Source organism: Panthera leo, chromosome A3, assembly GCF_018350215.1.
Source record: "Panthera leo isolate Ple1 chromosome A3, P.leo_Ple1_pat1.1, whole genome shotgun sequence".
NCBI lineage: Eukaryota > Metazoa > Chordata > Mammalia > Carnivora > Felidae > Panthera > Panthera leo.
In genome coordinates this window covers 110,334,968-110,347,321 of record NC_056681.1, presented here as the reverse complement: position 1 = coordinate 110,347,321, position 12,354 = coordinate 110,334,968, and the positions used below count along the sequence as shown (strand labels likewise).

At 43.3% G+C, this 12,354-nt stretch overlaps 1 protein-coding gene across 2 annotated transcripts in view; it reads left to right on the top strand.

The window, feature by feature from the left end:
• CRIM1 (cysteine rich transmembrane BMP regulator 1) overlaps positions 1–12,354 on the top strand; it is a 189,012-nt gene that overhangs the window by 116,632 nt on the left and 60,026 nt on the right. For both annotated transcript variants that reach the window (XM_042933264.1, XM_042933263.1), the window contains exon 7: positions 2,347–2,544. In XM_042933264.1, the coding sequence (XP_042789198.1) occupies positions 2,347–2,544 (198 nt within the window). The remainder of the gene's footprint in view (positions 1–2,346; positions 2,545–12,354) is intronic.

Sequence of the window (12,354 nt, the reverse complement as noted above, 5' to 3'; positions counted from 1 at the left end):
CCCTGCTTTCCTTAGATTATTCAGCTGGAACAAGCCAGCCCTGATCATTGACCATCTCAGCCAGTCAGCTCAGAGGGGAGCTTGCCCTGTCTCCTTTCCACACCCACAGCCCTGCAGGTCGGGTCAGGACTCTACTCCTTGAAAATGTGTATTTGGTGAGAGAGGGGCTGTGTGGCATGGTGGTGACACCAGCTGAAGCCCAGCCAAGTGTCAGGTATGGCCCTGGGCAGAAGGCTCTCAGGGTCTGCTTTCTCTGTATCCCTTCATCCCTCTAAGAAGTAATAGTTTCATGTTTCTCCAACAGGCTTTACTCTCCCACCTCTGCTATTTGTAAATAGTGAACATTTCAGAATAATGATTCTGAATATCCATTCACTATGGCCTGCACATTTTAAGGTTTAGGAAACTGAAGTTCAAAAAGGTAGAGTCATTTGTCTAAGTTTATGATACCCCCATACCTGATTGTGTCTCTGGTGTGAACACATCACTCTGGCCCAAGGTGACGTGGGCCTTCTTGTCTGGACTGACGGGGTCACAGACCCTCAGTCTGGAATCAGAGGTTTCCGTCTTGCGTCTAAAGTCCACCCTGCCTTTGGGGTGCCTGGGTGGCTCAGTCAGTTGAGTGTCTGACTTCAGTTCGGGCATGATCTCATGGTTCATGAGTTCGAGCCCCACGTCGAGCTCTGTGCTGGCAGCTCAGAGCCTGGTGCCTGCTTCAGATTCTGTGTCTCCCTCTCTCCTGCCCCTCCCCCGCTGTGCACCCTATCTCTCTCTCTCTCAAAAATAAAAAATAAACGTTAAAAAAAAAAACAACTTAAAGTCCACCCTGCCTTTATCTGTGCACAGGAAACAGAGGACAGAATGCCACGCCACATTCTGTACCTTTTTCTGTCTTCCTACGGTCCTGTTCAGTGTCTGAGCTATATTTACCACATAATATTGGAGATCTGAAAATGTTTAAAGTATACAAACTACATTCCTAACATTGAACAATTGTTTATACCAGGGAAATTCTTTCCCGTCTTAGCAATTATTTTAGCCGACATAACAGAAAGGTGGTTCACTTTTTAGAAGTGTCGTTGTGGATTAATTTTTTTAAAAAGTCACGTCAAACTTTTAACCTTCCCAAATGATTTGTTCCCTAGCTGGCCCCAGTTTGTAATAGTTTCTCAAACTACATAGCAGTTGGTAGTGTAAAAACACAGATAGGAACCTCTGTGTAATAATCATAATGAGAGGTCTGGGCGCAGATCCGGTTATGTCTCACTTCCTGGAATTCAGATCCAGGCTCAGAGTAGAAATGAAGTATGCAGTGTAATATTTTTTATGAAGAAATTTATAAAGTCTTATCTAGCTCAGGTCTCTTGGCTGCTTCCCTTTCTGGCAGGCTGACTTTCTAAAGCTGTGACTGCATGATTTTAACTTTTGGCGTTCTGACTTTCTTATAACGCCCTGTTACCTCTTTAGACTAAAGAGGACCAAACTCATGAGTGCCTGGTCTTTCCTCCCCACTCAGCAGCCCTTACTTTTTGAAGCCAGGTTTTACGTGTTTCTGAAAAAGAAGATTGAGTGGTTTATCTGGTTGCTCTCATTATGATAGTAGTTGGGGATTTTGTGTGCAGTGTTTATGTCCTGGTCAGTAACCTCAGAAAACATTTTTTAGTTTTTAACAGTAGCCTTGGCTACTTTTGTTCCCCATCCTCGGCTGCTGCTTGGCCACCCAGCTCACGGGGAGAAAAATAGCCTAAGTTCATAGCCTTTCCTCCAGGGCACAAACAGCCACCCACTGTATGTCTAAACCAGCCTCATCTCAAACAAGGCCACAGCAAATTCCTGCTGTCCTCCTCACTGTCGTCCACGTGGACCTCCAGGCACCCTGAGATAGACTTCAGTCCATCCTAGAAGTCACGGCATCACTCTGAGTTGGACAGGGGCATTATTTCCCCCACTCTACAGGTGATGAAATTGAAGTATGATTAAACATTAAAGCTGACAACTCAGAAGACCTTGTCAGAGCCTAAAATGGACCTATGTTTTGCAGTCACCAACCCCCAGCTCTGCCCACCGAGTTTTGGAACTTTATGTAGTGGTAACACCTGCACGTTGGTTTTTACACCACAGACCCCCTGCCCTGTCTGCAGTGTCAGGATGGGTGGACATGAACTCAGTAGGACAGCTGCTTTTGCATGTCCCCCCTGGAGACCCCTTATGCAGCCCGAGCTTCTGCCGATCACAGCTGGAAAAGAACTGCTGATGACTAGCACCTGGGAAAAATGTCTCCAGGTGCAGGCAGGGATAAGATTTAGAATGCCCTCCATCTCACTCTGAGCTCACATTTTGATTTAGATCCAGTGTATCCTTTTAATAATCCTGCCGGCTGCTACGCCAGCGGTCAGATCCGCGCTCACGGAGACCGGTGGCGGGAAGACGACTGCACGTTCTGCCAGTGCATCAATGGGGAGCCCCACTGCGTGGCGACAGCCTGCGGGCAGAGCTGCATGAACCCCGTCAAAGTGCCCGGCGAGTGTTGCCCTGTGTGCGAAGGTAAGCCTTGTTGATTCTGCTGAGTCCCTGGCGGATGCCTCCAGTTGGGTCAGCTTCTGCCAGTATGTTCTTGTTTGTTTTTTATTTCCTCGGGTGTAATGTCTACTTCATGCTGTTACCAGTTGCAGATGAATTTTTTTTTCCCCCCTACGGGCCCAAACTAATCATTTGGGGGCAAGTGTTGCAAACTTGCAATGAGAATGGCCTGGTCTCTCTTTTTTTACTGCTGCAAATATGCTTATCTCAATTCTTTACAACATAAGAATATATACATTTCAGTTCAGTTCACTTCAAGCCTAATTAGCCATCCAAAGGTCAACGCAATAAAACAGAATGGGAGATAAGACCCGTGACTCAAGCATAGTGTGTTTGAGTTATGATGCTTCCATGAGCCCAGGAGTCCTGATGGCTAGAAGGAAAGCCTGGAACCATCAAAGGCAACTTGCATTCCTCACTGCCTTCCTTCTGAGCATCCATTCTGCTTCTAGTATCCTGAGGCTTTGACTTTGGTCTTGGCTGCCTGCATTCACTCTTCCTGTTTAATGGAGAGGAGCCCGAGGCATTCTGGGACGGTCTTTCCCCAAACCCTATTCCAGTCCATTTCCCCCGTCCTGGGAAGGTTCTCTGCACCCTTAAGGTAGCTTTAATCCTCTGTCTGTGTCTGTTAGTACAGACAAGAGAGCAAATATTTATACTGACAGATCCAATAGAGAGAATCCATCATTAAGAAGCACATTTGCATAGTAAAATGAACTAAAGTGGATCATGTTGAAGATGGATCCTTCTAGAATTTTTTAAAACAGCTATTAAGGAACTGACAGGTCTTTTCAGAAATTCAGTTAAGTTGACTAAGTCCTGTATCAAGAAGTCTTTTGCTTCTACCCAGATTGTAAGAAACTCAGACTTCAGAGTTTGCCTGACCAGCTTTATTAACCTCTGAGGGCTTAGAATTATAAAGAACTTAAAAATCATACAAACATTTAAGGGGAGGACTCTGGGTCTATTGACATCACCAGTTCCCTCGCCATTATTCTGCTCAGAATGCAGCTGCCACACTCCAAAAGTTTATAGCTTCCAGATGACCAGTTTTGTGGAAATCACCCACCCCTCACACATACACTCCTCCCATCCCCTGAAGGCAGTGTTTCAGCACCGGAAAAAGGAGTGGATGGAAATACGTGTGATGGTATATGGTTTGGCTTTGTGAGAAAAGGCACCTGGCTGAAACAGAGGTGGGAAGATCTTTCCCTGAGAATTTGGGACAGTCCGCTGTTGACTTGAAATCCTTAAGTACATATATGTGCATTGTAACATTGAGAGAAATTTAAAGCCTAAATATATTAACAAACACTAATCCTTTAACTTCGTGAGTCCTGAATTATAAATTGAAAATAAGACTAAAAAGCTTCTTAAACAAACAACAACAAAAAAAATAGGGTCTTTCGTCTAAAAGGAAATGAAGGGAAGACAGACCCTTTTGCATTCATTAGCATACCTACCATAGTGACAGAGAAGGGAAACTGTTAGTGACTGGGAATATCTGTGTGTGTGTGAAAAGGACTGATTTATTTGTACAGCATGTAGATGTTTGGAGAGGGAATGAATGTTAGAGTTTGGTCTCACATCTCTGTGGAGGTGTGATCTAACCTTCCACTGTTTGAGAAAAGAGTGATAGTTTTGGTCAGCTGTTAATTCCAAAAAATTTACTAAGAACTTCTGATTGTCCAAATGCGGCACTGGACACAAAGATAAATGAGAGACAACTCCTCGTTAAGGTCAAAGAAAATATTTTAGACTGTTTTATACAAAACCAGGAGAAAAGGCATGCCCGTATTTGGGTACTGTGCGGTAAGTACCTGATGTCGTCTAATGCACACGCTACACTGTGCTGAAGGCCACATCATCCTGTTTTAAAGCTGCAGAAATTAAGGTTGAGTGAGATTTCGGTAATTCCCTCCAAGGTCAGTTGCCGTTATATAGCAGTGATGGGATACACAGCAGTCCTGTCAGATTCGGCTACGTTCCATCATTTTTCCCACGCCCCCAGATGTCGTCTGTTTACTCACACCCCTATTGCCACTTTTCTTATTCATCTTTCTTCATCTCTGGCTCTTGGCCCGATGTCAGGGGGAGTGGGGTGACAGAGGAGGAGGTCATTTGTGGTTTGAAATCTACTCCGGGTGTTTCTGGACCTACCCACCTACCCCCCTCCTACCCCACCCTTTCCCACCTGCCCCCCTCCCCTGCCCTGGTTTGAGGAGCTCGGGCAGGGGTGGGGGGCAGGAGAAGGATGCCTTTGACAGTTACAACAGATTTCCTTCCCAAGTCTCATGTCCAGACAGTCTCCTTCCCAGAACTCAGCACCTTGATTTCAAGCTCTAAGCTTTGCTGCCCTCAATTCCTTGGTTTCTCCTTGCAGCACTTTTCTCTCTGCATCCAGCCTTCACCATGCTCCATTTTCTAGTCCTCAGAGAACTTGATTGGTTATGTTGAGTTTCTTGTTTTTAACTTAAGTAGTGAGTTTCATATAAGATTATGCTTGCTGTCCAGTAACTTTCCTTTTAAGGTGTAGTAGGAAGACAGACAGATTCTTTTTGTTATGGGATCAAAAAAGAGCATGCAACTTTAAGACTGAGTACCAGAAGGTTACATATTAATAATAATAAACTTATAAAATAATATAAGGCAAATGAAACTTATTGCTTAGTTTATAGGACCTGAGAAAGTCTCCGGAACTATTTGAAAACAATTTTTTTCAGCAGCATATTTAAACAGAATTTCAAGTGATCTCAGAATAGCGAAAAGATTAGATGAAATAAGAAAAAGGGAAGGTGTTAATGTGTAATAATCAGCCACGATTACTTGGAGAAACCAGGAACACTGGTATTTATGCAGTTTGTACACAGTAAATTCCTCTGTGCACAATTGCATAACAAATGTTGGCCCTCACCCTATTAGCTACAGTCCCAGGGTACTCAGAGCCTGAAATTAGATGAAAGAGCCCACACAGAGATTGTGGTTTGAGATTCTTTCTAAATAGATTACTAGACTACCACATATGGTATTAGGTATTAGGTATTAGGACCTACAGCTGGGACAAACATTGTTGTGACTGGAGATCTGTACGTTCCAAGTGACAATGCCATGCGCTTGGTTACTCCTGGAGGACAGGGGAACTAGGGCCCTTCAAGACTAGGCTGTTACTTGATAGCTAACTCAATTCACAAGTACCTAAGTGCTTTTTAAATTGGCACTTAAGTACTCTCGTGATTGAGTCTTACCAAGTTATTGTCAACACCCAATTCAGGTATACAGATAAGCCATCCCATTGTGTGAGTCTGTAACTGACTGTATTCTCAGGTTTTGCTCTACTGGCTTTTCTCCTCCTTTCCTCTTATTCTTCAATCACATGATTTTAGTTTTCTCGCCCTTGTTAAAGAGCTAGGATAGAAGAGAATGGAATAGCGTACGACGTTTGCAATGCAATTTAAGCGTACAGATGGAAGATGTGTCCTTATCTCCTTAAACACTGAAAACAGAAAAGGTGGCAGAGTGAGGGCTTCCTCGGCATCTGGCACCGTTTGTGTCCTCTCATTTATAGCCCTTAATGACAGTGGCTAACATTTCTTGCACACCGACAAAGACAGCCTGTTTTAAGGGCATCAGCTCCTTTGATTCTCACAACTTCCCTCTGCTAGCCCCATACTAATCATCACAGAACCCATAGTTAGAGGTCATGTGACTCGCCCAAGGTCGTAGAGCTCGAAACTGGCCGGCCAGTGTGTTCCCAGAGCCCTGGCTCTGGACCACTCAGGAGTGCTGCCTCTGAGACAGCACACGGCGCTCCAGGTCCACGAGTAGCCCGAAAGAGGCTACTCCCCAACGAGCCGGGAATTTATCATATTTTGTAAATCCAAAAGACAGCACCTGACATGTAAGTAGGTGCTCAGAAATTGTTAATGAATAAATGATGAGCGAGTGAGGCAGGGAGGGAGCAAGAGCCTGGAGTAGGAAATCAAGCAAACTCCTCTTACAGACCTCCTCCTGAGCTAAGGAAGGAGGAAGACTGTGGGCAGACCCTGGTAGAGGTTTCTGTAACCAGAGCCTCACATGCTGACCCTGAGCAGATGAAGAAAGAGCAATGTTAGAATGCTTATATTTGAGGGGCACCTGGGGGGCTCCGACTCTTGGCTCCAGCACAGGTGGTGATCTCATGGTTCATGAGATCAAGCCCTGAATCCGGCTCTGCGCTGAGCACAGAGCCCGCTTGGGATTTTGTCTCCCTCTCGCTCTCTGCCCCTCCCCCGCATGCTCTCTACCTGTCTCTCAAAATAAATAAACTTAAAAAAAAAAAGAATGCCTATGTTTGAAAATACACTTTGAGAGTAGGAAGCAAGAGTGTTAGATGGAGTGTGTTTGGCACACGATGGGCCCAGATGTCTACAGGCGAGCTGGACCCATTAGCTTCAAGTTGACCACGCGTCCTCCTGATGAGCACGGAGTTCTCGACTCCCTCCCAGGGCAGCCACAGGGCTCTTTCATCACTGGTTTGTAAACTGTGGTTTATTCCCTCTTCAGTTTAGCCCCTGTGTCCAGAGTCCCACAAGGCTAATGCTCACTGGCAAGTTGAATGTACTGCTTTTAAGACCTGCCTTGTTATTTCACTACGTTTTTTTTTAACATCGCAATTCAATATTGAAAGTACTTCAACTTTTTCCCAGTAATATCAGATATAAGTGGTGCCTATGCTGATTCTTAATGTCAGAGGGACCCTAAGGACACAGTACCATTTTCTGTTTAAAAAAAAAAAAAAAAAATCTGTTTTATATTTAAAGGTAAGATAGGTGTTGAGGAGGGAAATATTGGCTACAAGGTATATATGACATGCACTTGATGACCCAATAAGAAAAATGCAAGAAATGTGAACAGGTATGAATGAGGCCAGCCTGACTGCCCCACCTGATGCAAGAGATAAGAATTTCATTGTTACTTCGAAGTCTTGATGTGGGGCCCAGTCCGCTGTCTCATCTTGGGCTATGGCTGGACCCCACCCAGGTGGCCTCTGTGACCTGAGTGTCCTTCAGGCCCCATGTACACAGTCTCCTCCTGGGAGGATTTGTTGGCTTTGATGACCTGGGGGATTTCAGAGCCAACACCCAGAGTATCACTTATCAAAAATCAGGAACAGCATAGGTAATATTTCATAAGGTAATATTCAACATTATGGCTTAGGTTGCCAGTAAATACATTTCATCCTTGTGGTTGGGCAAATGGCTAGTTTCTTTCTACTGTTTCTGTTTCTCTGAAACAAGAGCAAATCTGTTTCCTCTCTCAGGATATCAAAGAGTTATTTCTAGCTTATCAAAGCTAGATAATGGGTACATAAGGGTCTGTCCTGTTACTCTGTCTACTTCAAGACTAACAGAAAAAAATCTTTTCCATAATAAAAACTTAAAATGAGTGCTGTTTGCAGAGTTATTATGTGAAACTGAGCTGAGTTTCAGCCAGGCCTAATAATTCTGCTTACCTGGAGTAAGCCAGCTCTTCTAGTGGAAGAATAAGAGATTCCTTTGCATTGATTCTTCCTAATTCTCTGAACTTGGGATAACATGTGATTGAGCCAAACAGTCAACTATCTTTCTCCCTGGTACCTGGCTTTCTTAGATCTCTTACTTGGGTAATCCTGATCCTACTTGAGACAGTGTTGAAGAGCATTAGGCTTCTCTTGACCTGTGTGGATGGAGTAAGCCACTGCAACGTCAGCTCACCCACCAGAATGCCTGCTGTGTTCCTCTCTAAAGGGCTGGAGGTCAGTGAGCTAGCAGACATAACGGCCTCCTCGTCAATCCTAATTGTATAGGAGCACTATATTCTTTCCCATAAATGCTGATGGTGTCTTTTGAATCAAGCCACCCTTCAAATGAAATTTCTACTGGGCTGCCAGAAAAGTCTGTACCAGGCACGTATCTGGGTGGGAATTCCTTAAAACGAGAAAAAATGTTTCCAGCCCTGCCCATAATACTTCCTCACTGAATAGTATCTCAGATGATTAAGCTACTGCTTCTGTGGCATGGAATCAAACATAGTTTGGCTGACCCAAGAGGCAGCGAAGTCAAAGATGCCACAGGGTCACATGATATTAACATTCTGATACATCAAACAAGGATCAAAACTCAGTTTATGGGTGGTATTGCTTCAGTGCCATATACGATGCTATTATTAGTAGGCCAAGAATAATAAGATACTCATAATATCTCAAAGACCGTTAGGCATGCTCTTCCATCCTTTAACTCTTAAGTGTCCTGGAAACTAGTTCCATAAATGGAAATTAAAACATAGCACAGTCTGGGTTGTTGGGGTTTTTTTTGTGGTTTTTTTTTTTATCAACCAAATAAGGTCGTATGTTGGGTAACAGACGCAGGGAACATGACTGTGTGTTGACCTAGGTAGGTATTTAACCTAAAGCATCAGAAATTTTTCCTGGATGAATTTCATAGTGTTGTGATTTTTTTCTCTGGTAATTTAAAATAGCTTTAGGTATTTCAAATAACATTAGAATGTTATTGTTTGGAGCTGATTGTGAAATGCGTGATTAGAAAAACCTCTGCCTCTGATTTTACAGCTTTTTCAGCAGTCGTAGCTATGAAGCGTTTTCCTGTTGAAGCTCCCTGCCAGGGGCTGTTCTTCACGTCTTCTGCTCTCCGCTTCCCATACCTAAAAGGGCATTATTGCTGGGTGTCTCATCCTTTTCCTGCGTAGATAATAATTGAATCTAATAGTTCAGACTTGGGCCTGCTAATTTTCATCTAATCAACAGAGGCAGGAAAACATAGTCTGGAATGCTAACTATGTGAATGAAAAATATTTAGTCATTCTTGAAATGATAGGAATGTTTTTCCAACAAGCTTAAATAAACACAATCTCTACTGAGACTGTGTTAAACTTTTTTTGGATAAGAGACAACTCTTAGGCAACCAAACAGAAGTTAATGAAGGTTATTAAGAAACATGCCCTTCAGAAAAGGCTCATGGACTTTAAAAAAGAAAGATCCCATTTTCTTTATGGTACACAGCCATTGACCCTGATGTAGCAGAATTGGTTTTCTTTTAGCTTTTTATCACTTGATAGAATTCACCATGTTAAGTAATAATCACATTGTCTAGCTTTTTGGAGATTTTCTGCTGCGCTTAACTGTTTACCTCCTTTCTAGGGAATGGATTGGTCTCAACACGCCTGGTTTGTTTGTTTGTTTTTTAACGTTTATTCATTTTTGAGAGACAGAGACAGAGCGTGAGTGGGGGAGAGGCAAAGGGAGGGGGAACACAGAATCCGAAGCAGGCTCCGGGCTCCGAGTTGTCAACACAGAGCCCGATGTGGGGCTCGAACCTACAAACAGTGAGATCATGACCTGAGCTGAAGTTGGACGCTTAACTGCGCCACCCAGGCGCCCCCTCGACACACCTGTTTTAAAGCACCTGACAGCACTTTTCATGTGAAAGCTTGTTTGTTAAGACCAATACAAGGTCCAAGGATAGAGTAGTGAGCTTCTTTTTCAATGTAGCAAAATGTACACATCCAAGTGAAGTATTTTTCCTTTCAGAATAGTTCTGTGGGAAAACTGTACAGTTCCTGCAGAAATATAGTCGCTCAGAATATTTTTGGTACTCCTCTGTTGAAACTGGCATTGGGGCTTGCAGCACAGGCTTTTGAACGTCTTTAGCTTCACAGACCCCTGACTTCAAAGGTTTATCAGACTCTAGGAAATAGTCAGAGTCATTCACGTCTAAGTCTGGTGAGAAAAAGTGGATGATCTACCTGGGTAAAATCATTCAGAGGAAGCAAAAAGTGACAGTAAAATAAAGGCACTTTGTCTTCTATGACATAGTAATTTGCTCTGAAAGCAACTCCGAAGAGGTTTCAAATAGAATTTTAACATGAATAGCATTTCAGCACAAGCATATAGCCTCTGAAAGTGAGGGCTTTTAGCAATAACACTTATTTGTAAGTATAACTCCTGGTGTGTTTATTAAAAAAAAAAAATCAATTCACTTACTACATAGTATTTTTATGAGTTCTAGGGGCTAGAAGCATTTATTTAAATGGTCGTATATTACATTTTTCTGAAGTTACAGGTGCTCCATTCAAACATATTTTCAAATAAATTAGACTAAAATAGTTTCCCTATAGAAATAACTCTTTTAAAAGAGGTAGTGATTCCTACACGATTTAATATGCTAACTCTCTAACTCCACTTGTGATTGGGCCATTTTAAACTGTGTCACTGTATGGTCTCAAGTTTATCTTACAAGAACAAAACGATTTCACATTGTTTAATACATGAGGGTTAGCTGTAGAGATCGTGAGTTACCAGGTGAATTAATTGTTCTAGAGGCCCTATTTAGAAGTATTCGCTGTGCTGTGTCTGTCAGATTGTTGAAGATAAAATGTCACTCAAGTGTATAAAATGCTGCAATATTATTGTAAAAAGAAAAAAAAAAAAAAAACAACCCTGCAGGAGTGAAAATGTCTACTAAAAAATTAAAGAATGTCCTCTGGCCATTTGTGGATCTTCCAGGAGAGGTGGCTGCTGAGAGGGCAGGGGTCCAGACCACACCCACATGTTCTCATTTCACCCCCCAGGTACTCCCCATATCCGTCAGCGTGCAGACTGGGAAATCTGTTACCAGGGGACCCAGCACTGCCACATTTCGGTCCAGGGGTCCTACCGTCAGTTGGATCTAAATTCCATTGGCGATAAGCCATAGTGAACGTGGAGTACTTTTTTGAAATTTGGCAGAAACGGGGGATGGTGATGCCTTGTCATGTCACACAGTTTGTTTTTTTTAATTTGAGTTGAATTATTAGCAGTTAGACCAAATTTTTACCTACCGTTTCTAGCTGCAGAATGAATACCTATTTACACATAAAATTTACACAATACAATTTTAGCTTCACGCCTGAGAGCCTAGCTGGATTCATCATGTCTTTTTGAAACGGAAGCCAGTTCATGCACGTGCAGACCACTAGAGACCCCAGCACTTAGCTGGTCACCAGTCGAAAACAAGAGTCAGTACAAAGCTCCAGCTCTTATTTTGCATCACCGCTGTGAAACACAACCAAGAATCCCCACGAAACTTCTCACACCAACAAGTACTTGGTCCCTGGGTATGACTTTTCGCCTTGGCTGCTAGGGCACACTGAGAGCCGAGTCTGTGAGCCACGTGACTCTTCAACCAGGCAGGACCTCGCAGCATGCTCTCTGGGTGCTGACCTCATCCCTGGCTGCAGGAAATTCTTTTCTACGTAAAATTTACCTTGGCCCTCCATTCCTCACTTTAAAAACGTATACATGCTTGATATAACTTGAGGCCACTTTGGATCTGCTTTGGGATCGGCTAGGTGTATTGAATGCGCGTTTAGGTATGCGGTGCCTGCCATTTGCCTGCGCCTCTGTCTTGCACTGTGGCCCTGGAGCCATTGGTTTGGAGCCATCAGTGGGAAGACAAGAGATGGTGTTCTTTTTCATCTCAGTTGGAAAGCTCTTGCCCTGCATGTCAGTTCCCTTTCTAAACCAATTCAGGGAGTCTCTCTTCCATTAAAAATTTTACCGAAAAACATGCTTAGAGATAATAAACAGTTTGGGGCGGCTCTAGGCCTTGCAGATTGAGAAGGATCAGCAAGTTCAGATCTTTTTAAGATCATGACTCTTTCATGCTTTCTGGGAACCAAGTTTTAGAAAGATTCCATGGAGATTTAGGCCAGATTAATTCAGTAGGGCTGCTCTACAGTCCTGTAAGAGAGACAGTGAGC